This window comes from Mytilus edulis, chromosome 1 (genome assembly GCF_963676685.1).
Source record: "Mytilus edulis chromosome 1, xbMytEdul2.2, whole genome shotgun sequence".
In the NCBI taxonomy this organism is placed as follows: Eukaryota; Metazoa; Mollusca; class Bivalvia; order Mytilida; family Mytilidae; genus Mytilus; species Mytilus edulis.
Window position 1 is genome coordinate 17,053,870 of NC_092344.1, and position 18,861 is coordinate 17,072,730.

The following is an 18,861-nucleotide window of genomic DNA, read 5'->3' on the forward strand; positions in this document are numbered from 1 at the left end:
TCTTATTCTCTTATTCTCTGATCTTAGTCAGGTAGGTTTTTAACAATTGACTAAACCATAATCAAGACAGAACAGATAGCAAATGTAAATCAAAATCAATGCATTAGTTCGAACTCATTTTATTTCCCAAGTTATAAATAAACAATGAAAAAGAACAATTGAAGGTCTTTCCACCAGTCAATATCTATTTTGTTATCAAAATATTAAAAATCAGTATTAAATGTTATTTCCTATGCCTTACTGATGTATAAATATGAATTTAAAGCAAAGGTCAAAATCTAGAACGTGCAAATTACCTATTACCTTGACCTCAATTTAAAGGTCATAAAGCAAGAATCTCAAATCAAAAGACCCTAGGTCTTTATTATGTATGGTAAATGGTAAAATTCTAAATATAAGATGGACGAAAACTCCTATTTATTGTTTACGCACCCTTTCAACCAAAATTTATAAGTAACGGCATGTCGCAACTAACAATTTAGTGAAAATAAGATGTTGATATGTTATAAGGTTTTGAAAACTAGTAAAAATAAGCCAAAATAAAAATTTAGAATGTGACCTTGACCTTTGACCTTGACCTTATTTTAATTATTTTGCACCAAGGATCTCAAATCAAAAGACCCTAGGTCTCTATCACTTATGGTTTACCAGTTAGAAATGCAAATCACTTATATCATATACATAAGGGGATATAACTCTCATATGGAGTCTCCGGATAGCTTCGGTCAAAATAAAACTCCGAATCCTGAAAATGTAACGAGCAATTTTGTAAAATAAATTTGTCGTAATCTTTTATGGTTGCGAAGGAGTAGTGGCCACAAGAAAAAAAGTGTTTGGGGAGATAACTCTTACAACGTAAAGTATTTGGTTACGCAGTTGTCAGTTTTAAAAGCGCATACGCTTTACGATATCATATTCCAAATATCTAAGCGACATCTTTTGAAACGTCAATATTACGCAAGAAAAAAATTAGGCGGATGAAAAAAAAAATAATAATCAGAACAAAATCAATAGGTCTTTCCACGGAAAGGTGGAAAGACCTACAAATATTGAAGGAAAATCCTCAAAACGATCTACTGAAAAACTGTTTCACATGACGAATTTCGTTGATAAAGATATGAAGATATTAATCAAAGAATACAGAGTATAATCAAAGAAAACAGAGTATTCTTTTGTCTCAGTAAAAGGAAAAAGGTTTGGTACCAATAAAACGTTTAATCCCGCTACAAATGTTTGCACCTGTCCTAAGTCAGGAAACTGATGTACAGTAGTTGTCGTTTGTTTATGTAATTTATACATGTTTCTCGTTTTTTTATATAGATTGGACCGATGGTATTCCCGTTTGAATGGTTTTACACTTGTAATTTTGGGGCCCTTTATAGCTTGTTGTTCGTTGTGAGCCAAGGCCCCGTGTTGAAGGCCGTACCTTGACCTATACTAGTAATTGTTTACTTTTATAAATTGTTATTTGGATGGCGAGTGGTCTCATTGGCACTCATACCACATCTTCCTATACATATATAAGCAAACTGGAATATAGCATCGAGCACAACATGACTATATTCCATAAACAAAGTAGTAATCCTTGTATGAATACTTCATTCTTGTTTTATATCTTTGATGGGTTTTTTTGTGTGTGCCCATCCATAATACTGTCGATAGAATGGACTAGGAGATTATTTGTATATCGATGAGAAAAACTTAAAGATACCATGCTATAATCTTGTGCGCAATAGGTGCGTTTCGTCAACCAAATAGTGACACTCGAATCAAAGAGTTAAGAGAGAATTCTATAAATGCTTGACTGTAAATATTTACTTTAATTTGTTTTTTATTTGTTTACATACTAGCCAACAGAGTCTGAATCGTAAACGTGAAGGCCAAAACTTATAAAACCAACAATATATGGATCATAAGCATGACGGCAACGTTTTCAATTAATTTTGATGTTAACACCCCTTTTGTTTTAATTTACAATTCATGTCGTTCCCTCTATAATTTGAAAACATGTAGGAGTTCAATAATGATACTTCATGTAATTATATATATACTAATACAGAGTTGCCACTTGATCATACGGTATAGAAGTAGACAAATTAACATGAAAACTGCCAGCCAACAAATGAGCGCGTAAATGTAGAACGATATGATGATTCCAGTCCACTTAATTAGTTTTAATTATATGTGAACTATCCTTGACTCTCTTATGACTGCGTATTCTGATTTCTGTTACAACAATATATAACATTAAAGATAAAACAGAGAGAATAAGAACGAATGCATATAAAAGATATATTTTTTGGACCTAAAGCAAGTAATTACTCGACATGCTTTATATTTATGTTGATTTTAACATGTTCCCATCATTCCAAATGACGTTGCTCCATGATTTTGAACGCTTTTACCATAGGCACAAAACTGGTCCCTAGAATAAAAGAAAATACGCAAATGAAGGACATAGACAAAGTAAGTTAAATAACATCATTCATCACATTTTGACCAGCTAAAATCATACCGATGTTCGAATATCATAAATCAGCAAAAAAGGCAAATCATTGTGATAAACACAAACTTAGAGAAATGTAAAATAACAAAATACTCAACTCCGACGAAAATTCAGAACAGAAAGTTCCTAATCAAATGGCAGTACCATAAGCTCTAACACATCAATCAAATGGATTACAACTGCTATAATCATGACTTGGTACGTGTGTATTTTCTTTTAGAAGAAAATGGTGGATTTAAGGTAGAACAATACAAAGATTGTATACCTCCAATTCCACCTGTTTTAAAAAAGCTGTAACTTTCTTAATAATGCTTGAAAATCTATAAAAGTGGTATTTATGGATAGCTAACAGATTACTCTTTCAAATTAATGCAATGTTAGTATTATACAACAATTATGTAATCAATTATGATGTTAACAAAATTTACAAGAAATTTCCACTTTCAATTGAAATTATCTTCTTCAATGATATCATGAGAGGGTTGATTTTATCATATGTTGTTCCTAGAGCCATTATCTACAAAAGGGTGTCTCAGATTTTGAATAGAATGTATTGATCAAATTTCACACATAATCAAATATTATCTATTTTTATGTGGTTAGGATGTTTACACTAAGAAGAGATTTATGAGAGAATGGAATACGACAGCCATAATTTGAGACACTCTTTTGTAGCTCCTGCTGTGTTGATTAAGATTTCGTCAAAATTTCCTGTATAGCTATAGAGATGAAAGATCTAATTTCATTCAAGTGAACTAACCAAGATTTTGCCATTGATAATTGATTACATAATGATTGCATAACAAAAATATTGCATTCATTTAAAAGATTAATCTTTTATCTATCTAAATATATAAAATTGAGAAAGGAAATGGGGAATGTGTCAAAGCGACAACAACCCGAATACCTCTTTTATTCATTGATATGCAGTCTTAAGAAAGTAACAGCATTTTAAAGGTTGGAGATTGGAAGTAAAACAATCTTTGTATTGTGCTACCATAAGCTAGCTAAACCTCCAACTTGTATGACACATTATATTGACAACGATATGTGAACAAAACAAACAATAACTCCAAACGGTCGGTTGCATCGACAGATATTCGTTTCCTTATATGAATGCATCACCCGCCATGCGAATCCACACTCGGTCATAATGTCAAAAACGGCAAAAAGAACACAATCGGTTATTACAAATTATTTATAACGATTTAGAGTATCTTGAGACTGCGGAAACGTGTCGCTAGTGATTTTGAGACATTGACAATTCGAAGCGATCAATTTGCAATTATCACGTTTGTTATACATTCTAGTTTGAAGTTGGCAACCCCTAGCTTTTTACACCGAGTAAAATATTAAGATAAATTAGACCTTCTAGCTTCAAGAAACCATGTTTCTTTCGAAGATATATGAGATACATTTTAGTTATTGAGTGACATGACATCATCGATATATATGAAAGTGAAAAAAACAAACTTTCTATGATTTGATTGAATTTTTTTTTATATATTTAATTCTGCTTCAATACAATTACTAGTCGGCCAGGATGGGTCGCCAAATAAGTACCAAATAGCAACAGATATGTTGCTGATATATAAAATTCCAGCATTTTTATATCATCTTCTTTGTATTTGTTTTGGAGTCAATGCAGTTTTAACAAAGTAAGTAAATATAAACCAGTTATTAAAAAAAGATATTCGCATATTTCCATAATAATATTGATGAAAGATGTTTTCGTCAGGGTAGATATATGCATATCAGTTAGATGAACACATAAACTCAATGAAATAGAAATACATGAGTTCATCAATTTCAACTGGAGATACAAACATTCCGCTATTTATGCACGTGCTTAATTTGACTTACATGCGGTGTAGTCTCGATTTTAGGCGTAATTTCTCAGAATTTTGTTGGAGCAGTTTTTTTGTAAGGAGCACACACATGAAAATGAAGTCAACATAATGGAAACATGCCCAATTGGAAATTTGCAATTATCACGTTTGTTATACATTCTAGTTTGAAGTTGGCAACCCCTAGCTTTTTACACCGAGTAAAATATTAAGATAAATTAGACCTTCTAGCTTCAAGAAACCATGTTTCTTTCGAAGATATATGAGATACATTTTAGTTATTGAGTGACATGACATCATCGATATATATGAAAGTGAAAAAAAACAAACTTTCTATGATTTGATTGAATTTTTTTTTATATATTTAATTCTGCTTCAATACAATTACTAGTCGGCCAGGATGGGTCGCCAAATAAGTACCAAATAGCAACAGATATGTTGCTGATATATAAAATTCCAGCATTTTTATATCATCTTCTTTGTATTTGTTTTGGAGTCAATGCAGTTTTAACAAAGTAAGTAAATATAAACCAGTTATTAAAAAAAGATATTCGCATATTTCCATAATAATATTGATGAAAGATGTTTTCGTCAGGGTAGATATATGCATATCAGTTAGATGAACACATAAACTCAATGAAATAGAAATACATGAGTTCATCAATTTCAACTGGAGATACAAACATTCCGCTATTTATGCACGTGCTTAATTTGACTTACATGCGGTGTTTTTCAGCTTCTAGTAAGGACAATCCCATGAGTGACCATGCATTTGGATAAGCCCATCCAAGCAAAAGGTTTGCTGTTTTATCATATCTCAAAGCTACAGCAGTGACATTTCCAATATCTTTGTTAGTTGTAAAAAATTTCGTCATTGTATTGCCATTCGAAAGTACTTCTTCGTTTCTGAAACGATAAAAAGTGATTACAGGAAACTGTATAACGAAACATGTTAACTAAGTACAGCATGCATATTTACTTAACTACACGTCATCTGTGTACGTTTCTTTTACATTGATAACGTATAATCGACAAAAACAATTCATTCGGTGATTGATTTGGAAACTAGTGGCTGCTAATATAACATGTGGAGCAGGATCTGTCTATCCTTTCTGAGCACCTAAGATCACCCCCAGTTTTTAATGAGGTTCGTGTTGCTTATAGTCTTTAGTTTTCTATGTTGTGTCTTGTAATACTATTATTTGTCTGTTTGTCTTTTCTTTTTTAGCCATGGCGTTGTCGATTTATTTTCGATCTATTAGTTTCGCTGTTGCTCTGGTATCTTTCGCCCCTCTTTTAAGGTTTTGGTTTCTGAAGTTTACGGAACGTGACCTTGAAAAAACTCAAACGCAGAATAACTTGAGGGATGTTGAGATGAGCACGTGTGTATAGATTGAAATGATAAAGCACGATATTTATTATGTTATTTTTTAAATATTTTTCGTCATTCGATTTCATCATTGTTAAAATCTTTTCTTTTTACTTTATTTTCTTTCAGAATCGGTTAAATAATGCAATCTATCTTCCGTGTTCGTTTATTTTGTTCATCGATTCCCTATTTTCTGGAATTATATACAAATATGTAATTAATTGCCGGTATATTAACTGTTTACCCAGACTTGAACATTTGCATCCGTTTAAATTTGAATTGTCGCTGTAATAATGAGATCACGTACAACATTTCCCGGAGTTTTATCCTTTAAGACTATAGAATTATTGAATTAAAGACCATATTTTTCTGAGAACTTCACAATATTTATTCTATGACGTCATTTACTTGATTTATAACCGATGTTACCATTTCCTCCTTTCTATGTTACAATGCTTATTAATCAGTGAATATAAGTTATTGCCATTTGGAAGTTTTCCCTTATATAATCTTGCGCATATAGAAATCAAATTATAATCATTTCAAACACGTAAAAAAATAAAAAAAAAGAATCAAAGACGGATCTGACTTACGGTGTCAATGAAATAGCATCTGTGTTTCCTTTTGATCCTTGTAGAACAACTGTTAATTTGCCGTCCATACTGTTATTCGCTGTTATATTCAGTTGGTAATGAAAGTCTGAGGAAAAAGTAATTATAACCTTATGTAATTTTGAGATTTTAATTTGCAATGGATGGTTTATAATATTAAGTACCAGTATGCTTTTAGAACATAGTTTTTGTATTATCATTGAACCAATTCTAAATACACCAAGGTCAAAGGTGTCGAATCTGTTCATCTCATTATAAGGTTGTAACGTAGAGGAGTCCGTTAATGGTGATATTATCGCGGCAACGTTTGTTGGTGAAATGATGTTGTCTATTGTCTATTTTACCCTTCTATTTCGGTTATTGTATTTCAAAAAAGATAATTCAGTCAAAACCAAATTCTTATGAAAAAACATTTAAAATAATATACAAAAACGTACATATCCGAAGTTAGGAGCATGTAGTTCAGTGGTTGTCGATGGTTGATATCTGTCGTATGTGTTTTTCGTAAATATAGTTATCCATTTAATCTTTGGTGTTCTCATTTAAATTATTTCATTCACTTCATTTGATTTCTTGTGGAAAGTTATCTCATAGACATTAATTCCACGCTTCCTTATTTGTTTTATTAAGACTTGAATCCCTTTAATGATTGATTTTTAATATAACCATTTTGTAAAATAGAGATGTGCATCAACTTTTTGAACAAAAGTCTACCGGCGGCCATTTTTTTGAAATCATAGTTCCAGTATTAACCAGTAAAACAAGTGAATCTGTGAGCTACTGCTCTCTAACTATTCCTTAGCCCACTAAAAGTATAAGGTTCCAGTCATGAAGTTTTTTATTGATGAATCTGAAAACGCATCACACGGTTTAGCTGAGACATATAAGCCCTGAAACCAAATTTCAGAAATCCTAAGGTGGTTCTGCAGAAAGATGCAACGAGAAATATTCATGGGACGGACTGACAGACAGAGGTAAATCAGTATACCCCAACCTCTTTAAAGCGGAGGTTTAAAAAATATACTAATGATTGTTTATAAAATACTTACTGCAATATGGTGATGCAGCTTGTGTACTTAGATACATACTTCCACGAGAAGTTGACTTATCAGCATTATATCCCATGTAAGAACATCCGCCATCACAATATAAACAACGACCCTTGGAAAATTCTTCCTTACTAGTACACGGATATCCCATAAATGGACAGGTAGCCAGAATAGATTCAGTATAGTAGATATACGACCTTTCATGACTACAAGCCACAGAACCTTCACCGGCTGAAAAATAGTATATTGTATGATGGAATACTGATTTCATCTTCTTCCAAGATGTAATTCACAATTATATATGATTATGAAACATTATCTTTTTTTTTTTAACACTTTCACATCTGACGCTTATTAATAATGTGGGTGTCAACACATATTTCAAGGAAATGTATACCCTTAGTGCATTTATCTTAAATTTTGAGAAAATATAATCTTTAGATAACTATAAAACAACTGATTTTCCTCGGATTCTTTAATGCTTTGTTCGTACTCATAAAAATTGAGGATAAAATCCAAGTGTAGTCGCGACGTTTATTCAAATTTGCTTGATGTTTCGTTTAATTATTTTATACAAATCCTTCGTGAAAATAGAATACTATACGCTATTTCAACGACATTGGAAATTCTTAACAATAGAGGTTATCACTTCATTATATAAATGTCTTACAAAAATCCAACAATAAGCTAACAATGATATTTATGTATTTGTAGTAAACCAAATTTCAAAAAATACCCAAAAGATCCAGTTGTGAGACAGAATGCCAAACTGTTTGTGTAATCTTGGAAAGAAGCCCAGCAGGACAACCAGGCTGTTCAGAACCGCCATTGGGATAAAAATCTACGTGTCCCATTGCTTGAGCTGCTCCCATTCCTAGACTTAAAATGCTGGAACCATCTGTATGAATAACATCAACAAAATCAGCGTCAGTGGGGTCCAGTCTGACTTTGATATCTGTTCCTTGGAAGTAAGGATCTGCTGGGTCAAGACCTGAAAAATAAACATAAAATCCTGTTATCAATCACCAAATATTTTTTTTATTTGTTTTGGTAATAATACAAAAGATGGTGAAACAAAGTTACGAACTGTTTTATAAAAGAGTGTTTGCAAATTCAAAACCGAAAACAAAGTTAAAGAGAAGGGCATATAGTATAGCTTTTCATACCCAAGCTTTGAATAAGAGAGATACATTCATTAATTTACAATGACTTCCTTACTACATTATGTTCTGCAAATATCAATGGAACAATATCCCCATTTTCAGGTGAGTATCAAATGCTGAGATAATAGACTAAAGGAATCGTTGAAGAGTCAGTTAATTTAACTTTGAAGTTATAGTTGGATATTTTTTTATCCCTAAAAATTTGGTTACTGCAAGATGATACTGAAAAAAACCCTATTTGAATGGACCAAATTTAAAAAAAAAGAAGGAAATCAAAACATTTATGCCTAAATTTATTTTATTAAAATATCAATTTCCAGTCGCACATTATACAATCGAATAACTTCTTTCAAGTACTTCACTTTTACCAACACATACTCTTTACGTGTAGATCATAGACAGAGAATAAAAGTAATCTCACCTGAGATTCTGGGCAAATGTGTCAACCTTTCGCCAGCATAACCTGCAACGTGTGCACCTAAACTATGACCAATCAAATGGAATTTATCAATTCCAGACTGATCTGCAGACACCATTACACTTATAAGTTTAGCAACCTGTGCCCCTACAACCCTTGTATTTGCAGCAGCTTCAGTGTACGGTGGTACCGCTCCATGCCCCCAATCAACAATGATTACGTTCATGTCTTCCTGCAAGAATAGCAGGAATTAGACTCAATGATCTTGTTTTACGGTGCATGCTGTCAGAAATTGTTCTGAGGTGCTCTGATAATTTATCAGTTTCATCTTTTTCTATCTTGCGATGCGTGTAACTTAATTTGACGCGTAATCACTTTCCCATTTTTCTTTAGTGTAATTTGCTGGATCACAGGGACTTCAGATAAACACATTTATACATGACGGGTTCACTATTGAATCCCCATATTGCACCACGATCAATAGATTAACAAAAGCAGAGAGAAGGAAGCGTGATAAAACTCAGTTCAGAAAAAAACATTTGATTAAACAGTATCAATACTACGCTCAAAAACACACCGAAAAGCAGAGCAAAACAAAAGATTATCCTATCATTATGAAAGTCACTCACCACAACGATAGAGCAAAGATCATATATTACCAATATGGAAATCAAGCCGTCTTTAAATCATATATAGACCCTTATTATTCCACGAATTTTCAAACAGAAATCTAAAGTGATTATTGCAGGAAAACACAGTCTTGTGCTTTACATTAAGTATATCAGTTCTTGTACTTACATGTTGCTGTCTTCTATTCGTTTGACGTCTTTGAGCTTTTGATTTTGCCATTTGATTAAGGACTTTCCGTTTGAAATTTTCCTTGGAGTTCATTATTTTTAATTTACTTTTTAGATATTTCTTTTAGTAATCATTATTTCTTTTATTAATTCATATGATGGTTTTATTGACATGCTAATATAAATTTGGTACCTTTTTTAAGAATGCCCTGGCCATGTTTTGAAGCCATTGTCGATGGCCGTTATGGGTATATCCATGAATAATTATTTTCGTTTTCTTTGACCCATCAAAACTGGAGGCTCTGATAGAGGATACATTTTTATAATCAAGTATTTGCTCATCTGCCGTTGATGGTTTACTCCTAAAACAATGAAATATAATCTAATAAAGAAACATATTCTTATATTATTTTCTGGTGTTTAATGAAATATAATAGCATATTATATTCTGGTGAATAATGAAAGACAATTTCATATCATATTCTGGTGAATAATGAAAGAAAAAATTTCATGTCATGTTCTGGTGAATAATGAAATACAAACTCTTATCACACTCTGTTGTATTTTTTTACTTTTTTTTAAAATTTTCTATTTGAGGATTCAGAAAGAAATACATATTTGTCAACGGGGTAATGTTTTTTTAGTTACTAAAATTATCGCCAAAACACCCAATCCTAAACAAATTAATCGTTATAAACATTTATATGCATGTTAATTATTTTCCACAGATGTCTCCGAAATAACGAATAAATTGTTAATTCATAACTGTGATGGATTCAGTATTTAAATTGTAGTTATAATTAGAAAGATTTCCGTAAGTGGCTGCTTGATATTGAGTTATTCCGCATAATACACATATCTAAAAAAAAACTGATAGGGTGTCTTATTTAGAAAATATGAAAATCTGAGTAAGATTGGATTAATATTAGTATTTAGGTGATTAAAACGCTCTAAAAATTCCACCAATCAGCATTTAAAAAATTAAGAAGAAATAATAGGGCAATACAATGGACATCACCATGATCTAGAAAAAGGCAGCGACATTCCGCAAATATTGCACAATAAACTAAGGATATTGCAAAATGAACTCAACCAAAAGTTGGGTAACAACTGGATGCTTCGAAAGAATAGTCAGTTCTACTCCACTTGTGACACCCTTCGTGTTGGTTATGGCAAGTAGATATTTGGTGGTAAGTCGCTTTTGCAGACGTCAAAGATGAGGTAAAAAATATTAAGGTTAAGATCGATCGTGAGTCATAACAAAATCAGTATCCTCACGATAATTTTTAGTCTAAAGATTATTTTGCGAAACAGGCTTTAATGTGTTTAACTATTTTGACTTGTGCAATATTATTGACTCAAAATACGAAAGTAATGTTAGCATGATACAAGGAAAGATAAAAGGTATGACCTTGTATGGAGTTCAAATGTTGTTCTTATTTTATCAGGAGTATCAGGAAGAAGTACTATCGGTCGCTGTGCACTCCTAAATGGCGCCTCAGTACTGAAACAACCTAAATCGTCATAACATATGTGTCTGTTGATTTGATGATCGATTTGACTTCCAACTTGTGGAAGTTGGTCCAAAATGAAACCTGAAAATTAAAAGTAAACTATGTGTCAAATATCAGGTTGAGAAAGGTTAATAGGCATTGTTAATAAGGACTGCTATATAAATATGATTTATTCTGATAGAAATGAACATGCTAATTCGTTTTTAATTCATCGCGTTATTGCTGGCAGCATTTTTTAGTATTTTTATGTTTTATATATATATATATATATCAAGATATTTTTCAAGAAACAGATGTTAACAATCGTTCTTGTTTTACACAAATCAAACAAAATCCTGCAGAGAAAATTATATCTTCTATCACATTTTTGTCTCTTGTAAAAGAGTTTTCATATTTTCTTAGGAAAAACTAACAACAATTATATTTACCTGAACTGTATGAAACTATTAAAACAAAAATGAAGATCGGAACGTGCATATTGGAATCCTTCTATTATGCAAGTTTAACAGAAAAGATTAGATAAAAACCGAGGCATTTAACCCTATACTACCTTAAGACGATTCTTATCTATTTCGACAAATTGTTCTATGTTGGTTTTCAATCATAACCTTATTCCTTAAATACGAAATTAAACACGAACAACGTACGTCACTTGCACTTTTGTTATAAAGAATAGAAATTTAAGACAGACAGGTAGATACCAGAAACATACTATGTATACACATGCCAGAGTCTGAGCTTGATTTGCTATATGATATAAAAACTAAACTGACGAAAAAAGGTCATTTATTCAAAATCATAAAATGCAAAAAATACATTTTGCAAATAAAACATTTGACATAAAAGTTCATATTTAATATGAAATAATAATACATAATTAATACGAAATTACATCAACTAATATCATATCAATTGAATAAATGACAAAGAATAGCAAAGGTGGGGAGAAAAATCTGCCACCAATCCACTCTTAGGCTGAAAGAGTGGATCCGAAATCCACTCTAAGGCTGAAAGAGTGGATCCCCCACCCGAGGACTAGTAATAACATAGATGTAATACATCTATGTTAGTAAACCAATTAAAACAGAATTATCTTCTCTGCTGTCTGAAATTATTTTATTCCGCTTAATTTTCAATTAGCAAATAAAATTGGTTATCTTAATGTCACGAAGATCCTACGTTACAAAACATAATACGAATCTTTAATAAGCACGTACATTTTAACAATTTCAATTTCAACTTGAAAGTTTATGCCTATTCTTACTGAAAGTTCTCTTAAAGTACGTTTAAAATGTAATTATAATATTTACTTTTATCAAACAGTTATGACATCTTACTTTTATACACAGCTCTGTTTCATGCATACTATAAACATATGACAAATTGAAACCACAACAGATAATCCATGATGTGCTAATGCTACTTAAAAGAGAGGCAAAATATACTAGAGGGACATTCAATCTCATTAGTGGAAAGTAGACTGACAGTACCATGGCTAAAAATGATAAATAGATACAGCAAACATAACACTAAGAAAACTAAAACAGTGCAACACGAACCGCACCAAAATCTTAAGGTTCTGCGGAATGGCAAGCAGATCCTACTCAATGTGTGACATCCACCATTTCCTCATTTTAGTAATAACCCTGTAGGATTCTAATTTGGTAGGTCACATTCGCAAAAAGGTGAAAAGGAGACGGGCTTGTAGTTATGACATTAGGAACAGTAAGGTAAGATTGTTGTGCGTAACAACTACTTAATATATCGGATTATAAATTCCAAAAGCTGATAGGCTCTCATTGTATGTGCTCCAGTACTGAAGTACACCAGATTTAGAATATAATTATCAATTAAAACGAAAACTTAAACCAATATGTAACTTTAAAAAAAATATATCTTGATAAGACTCAAGAGACAATTCTTCTACATACTCTCTACAGAAATATTTAGTTATATTTGTCTTCCAAGGGGTTTCGTTCCTGAACCATGTGAATCAAGATATATATGATTGCATTTCGTCACCGTTTCTGAGTTGACATGTTTTGTCTACCTTTTCATTTTTGTATGGATATCATGGATCCTAAGCATTTGCCTAATCATTGTAGTCCATTAATTGATTTAAAGCTTTTACCTTAGTTTTTACCTTTTTTTACCGTTTGAACATACTCAATTAGCTACCCTGGACTAAATGAACGTAAAATACTATTCACATTTTGAAGAAAAAAATTTCTCTGAAACGGCCTGGTCAATTGGAACCAAACGCAACAGTTATCCATGTGGTATCTTCTATATTCGATGATGCTTGTCTTTTGTCTTTTTGTCTTTTTGTCCATTTTTATCTATTTCGTCACATATTTCACCTTAATTCTTACTATCACTATAAATACATTAATGTTTGCTTATTTGAAGTACTATATTTTTTTTTGCGTATTTTCATCTCTTGAGTTGAGTGTTATCTTATCGAGTTTAACATGACCCTACTTGTGTAGTCCGCTGTTTTAAAATTTATAATGAGAAATATTGGTTTTTGTTGAAACGCGTATAATAAAGATCGTCTTGAAATATTTGCAGTATCAAGTGGCCAACAATCTGTGATGTTTCCTGACCATTTCCCCCCAACATTGTCCAATATGATAACAATCATTCTTTCGAGGTTGACGACGTCATTATTAATAACAATTGTCCAATTTAATCCAACTAGGTTCATCATATTACATATGAATGAAGGCAACAGTAGTATACCGCTGTTCAAAAGTTGCAAATCGATCGAGAGAAAACAAATCCGAGTTACAAACTAAAACCGAGGGAAACACATCAATTATAAGAGGAACACAACGAAACAACAGAAACACTGAAGTGCAACAAAAACAAACGATAATGTAACATATATCAATTGAAGTGAGCAACTGCCATATTCCTGACTTGGTACAGAACATTTTAAGAAAAAATGGTAGATTAAACCTACTGTTGTGGCTAGCTAAACCTCTGCGCTTTATGGCAAATGTTACTTAAAAGTGCTTTTTTTTCTTCAAAATAGAAATCGGAGATTCATATGAAAAAAAGAAATTTTATAAAAATAAAAAAAACCCATCAAAAGGCTTATTCAATATCACATTCAGATACAAATATATTGAGGATGTCTTGTAGCTCATTAACTAATACTTCGGCGAGTGCTTAAATCTCATAAATCTTGAAATTTAAAAATTCATTCTAAATCTAGATTTGCTTCAACTCTATCATTTTCGTGATATAAACAAAGATTGATGATAAAAAGAAATGGGTTCTTTGACGACCATAACGATTTTTTCTATTGCAAACTCCCAATTTCTCCTCAGTCCATCGTATAGAGTTTCATATATAATGTCTACCTTACGCACGTGTATTTAAAAAAAACGAACTTCATAAACTTTGGAGTGCTTCTAAAGCAAATAGTTATCAAAGGTACCGGAATTATAATTTAAAACGCCAGACGCCCGTTTCGTCTACATAAGACTCAACAACACATATTTAATTTCAGGGTTTAATATCTTTTAAAGTACCATATTAGTACCATATTATTTGCCTGGCCGGTAAATCTACCGATTGTGTCATATTCCATATATCGCGATATCTTAACGGAGTCTGCGTTCTCAAGGTGAGAAATGAATGTAAACCAGAAGACGCCTTCTATGACGAAACATTCAGAGTGACAGCTTTTGAACTTCTTGTGCGAATCCCTCAGTTTTCACTTGGATCGTATATTCAATACAAATTTTTGATTTTGAAATTTGGTGAACTATTTCTCCTAGGAAATCATCATGACAGGACAAAATAGAATTGTGAAGCACAATCTCGTCTGCAGAAGTACCGTCGTGTAAAACTATCTTGCAAACTTGTTGTGGGGTTGTGTGTTGGACATACTAATTTATATGTGGTTCTTAAATGAAAAAAATGTCATAATAATAAGGAAATATTTTCACTGATTATTCCTCATTAATTTTTCAATGCTTTGTAAATTACAATCTACCCTTATATCTTTTTTATGCGCCTTACAAGGGCATGTTGGAATTCAATACTTTAAGTTTCAGGTTTCAGCAGCAACGTCCTTTGATCACATTTAAACTCGATTTCTTAAAGAATTTCTATAGTAAGTCAGTAAATTATCCCTAAATAAAGGCAACAGTAGTATACCGCTGTTTAAAACTCATAAATCGACTGAGAAAAAAGCAAAACCGGGTTAGAAACTAAAACCTGACACATAATTAGTAATTAAGATCGAAAGACGTGTGTTATACTGAAGCTCTAAGGATGAATCTTTTCAATTGGGTCACTTGCTATGATTTCCACAGCAGGGTTTCTTCTATGAAAAAGATACAAAAAAATACCCAAACTTTTCATTTTCCTCGGAGTTCAGTGTTTTTTTGTGTTTTTACTTCGATATTTCTTCATGCAAATTGAAGTGTCTTCTCTATATTAATCTTATCTTTCTATGAATGCATCTGCTTGCACTCTTCATTGAATGTTAGCTTAGATAATTAATGTCCATTGAGAAACATTTTTTGCGTTATTTTATGCTTTTTCTTTTGAGAAATATCCGTCAGAGATTTTTCGACTGCATTACAAATGAGGACGTTGAGTCTGTTGTAATCTTTTGGAAATAGCAACTTACAAAAGTGACTGGTTTTGCACTGTAGTAACTTTCACAGATTAGATCGCCGATATTTCTTTTTTTATGTTTTTTATGTTACAGCTTCGTGACAGATTCTTTAAAGACAGGTCAACCAGTTGGACCAATTGTTAGGAAAAAATGTAGAAAACGCATATACTGCATTTACTTATGCTTACATATGCTTGTTTTCAGGTTGTCGTGTCCTTTTTGGCACAATATAACCTGTTTCAGGTGACATAAACAGTAAAATAACAACAGTACTGAACTCAGTGGAAAATTCTATACGAAAAAACTCTTAGCACATAGCAAAATCAAAAGCTCAAGTAATACAATTTTTTTTCTTCTATTTATTCATTTTTAAATCAATTACTATGCATACATCAATATTGAGGAGTGCCAGAAATAGCAAATCCGTTATGTAATAATATCAGCTAAAATTGTATTCCGATATATTTTCTCATTGAGATGGTTATCTTATTGGACATGATATTCAGAAACTGAATACGTGGGAATATAAACAATTATGAAAGAAATCCATAAAAACGATAAATATCAAATACAAAATATAATCAAAAACATTGTAGTCTTCTAAAACCCGTAAGCTATATTAAAATTGCTGAAGGTCATATAAAACTATTGAAAACAATATATATGTAAAAATGTTTGACAATTAATTGTGAATGAAACTTAGTTGCATAATTTACAAATGAATAGAATACATACGACGGTCCCCATCCATCGTCGAAATAGCCATGCGATACGTCGGTCAATAATGGTTTAGTTCAAGTAGTTTGCAAAACTTTGAATTAATCGAAATACAAATTCTACTCCAAGAAATATATAATTAGCCCTGTCTGGTAAACAACTTTTTATTTAACATGTTAACTTTTTGATTCGAGTGTCACGTCTTGCGAACAAAAATAAAGTCCTTGTTATCTTTGAGTTGTTTATTGATATATTAAGACTCTCACAGTTTGTTCTATTGACTAAAAAACCTTTAAAAAAACCCCAAAAAAAAACCCGAAGTATTCATAAAAGTAAAGCGATGTCTTATTTTTTTAAATCATTTATGGGTGACTACTATGTTTATGGAATATGGTCATGTGCTCGATGCTAAATGTCAGTTTGCCTTTACTCTGTATTCTTTAAATAATGTCCTCATATCTTTATCAACGAAATATCATACGAAACAGATTCAGTCGATCGAATTGGTGATTTTCCTTCAATATTTCTTTCTATTCATTGTTAATCTTTAACTTGGGAAAGCAATTGATTTCGAGTTAATTAATCAATTTGGTTTTACATCTGCTATTTTTTATTGTTCTGTCTTGAATATGATATAGTAAATTTTAAAATAGGTTACCTACCTGACTAAGATCAGCGAACAAGAAAACATATTGTTTTCAGATAATTTTCTCTCAGTAAGATCTTGCTCTAATTGAAATCGAATAAACATAATGTCAAGAGATGACATACGTGAGAACAAGAAATAAATCATTAAACAAATCCACAAACACGATAAGTATCATATAACATTTAAACCTAAATAATCTTTGATTTGAAATTAATAATCCCATGCAATATAGTCATGCATTCTGAAAGTTATAAAAATTGAATATAGATGACTAAACATTATCAGAATGTTGTAATACATTGAATGTAATAAAAAAAACCCACAAAGGTCAGCTATATGCCGCCGATGCGTTTCTCTTTGCTTACTTTTATTACTCAAGTATTAGCAACATTTACAAAAAAGAGACGGAGGATGTCTAGGAGACAACGGTAAGATTTTGCGAACACAATTGGAAAATTAGCCAGAACCTATTAATACCCATATCACAATATCCTTATTTCGGTCGTTTGATTTCTACTTATTAATAATGAATTAAAAAAATATGACGATAGAAAGGAGCAGAAGGCCAGTAGCCATGATTTGCTGAGTATAGTTACCTGTTCTTGCAACGAATGTGCTCGGACTACCACTATCGACTAAAAAAGATCAATGGAAATTGGTTTACAAATCTTTCTTTTGACAAAAAAAACAATATTGATAAAGTTTGGTTAGTTTTCATCCCTTCACAGCGACTGTTCTTTCATACATACTTTTATATTTAGTAATGTATTGAAATATTGAGAGTGTCAAACCTGAAAAACAGGACAGGTACAGAAACCGTTCAGTTATATCTACGGTAGATTGCCTCTATTCTGTTGCGGCACATCCCATTGTTTGTTTCATCTTACTAATACTATTTATATAGCAACCAAGGCTTAAAGCAATATATATCTTTTAAAGTATCAGTGTAACCGAAGTATGGATGAAAAAATATAAGAAATTTAAAGGAAAGTCAAGAATGTTTAGTTGTAGATTATTTTTTAACAGACAATACATGAACTATTGATATCATGCAAAAGGACAATCTGGCAATCTAATACTCCAGTGTAGGTAATTAATACAGTTATCAAAAATAAACTGTTTGTGTAGAAGAGTAACGTACAACAGCCAGTAATATGAGTACATCGTGCCTATGATTTCCCTTTCAATAAATTCAACCTTTTAATCGTCTTTTTAATTTTTTGGCCATGGCGTTGTCAGTTTATGTTCGATCTATGAGTTTGATTATATAGTTATTAAAGGTAAGATTATAATTTAATACGCCAGACGGGCTTTTCGTCTACATAAGACTCAGTGACTGTTCCTCTTGTATCTTTTGCTCCTCTTTTCAAGCTTTCTATTTTAAGAAATATTCGTCTTTTTTGTTACGGCAATACCTTCGAAGCGTGTTTTGTGTTGGAGGGATCTGTATTGCTTGGTTTGATAATGATGTCTTGCTTCCACTTGGTTTCATAATTTTAAAGTAATACAGGAAAATATATCTAGTCCAATTTTTATAAGTTACATGCAACAGGATTTGATCATAACTCATTAACATTCATTTAAT

At 31.7% G+C, this 18,861-nt stretch overlaps 1 protein-coding gene across 1 annotated transcript; it reads right to left on the reverse strand.

Annotated features, from left to right (window-relative positions):
* Positions 1-2,313: 2,313 nt before the first annotated feature.
* Positions 2,314-11,861, reverse strand: LOC139526161 (inactive pancreatic lipase-related protein 1-like). Its single transcript, XM_071321294.1, has 9 exons — positions 11,703-11,861; positions 11,172-11,355; positions 9,954-10,122; positions 8,967-9,195; positions 8,119-8,373; positions 7,383-7,613; positions 6,316-6,421; positions 5,074-5,259; positions 2,314-2,425 (listed from the first exon to the last, which is right to left on the reverse strand). The coding sequence occupies exons 1-9, from the start codon at positions 11,749-11,751 to the stop codon at positions 2,350-2,352; spliced, it is 1,485 nt and encodes a 494-aa protein (XP_071177395.1). The 5' UTR covers positions 11,752-11,861; the 3' UTR covers positions 2,314-2,349.
* Positions 11,862-18,861: the final 7,000 nt, after the last annotated feature.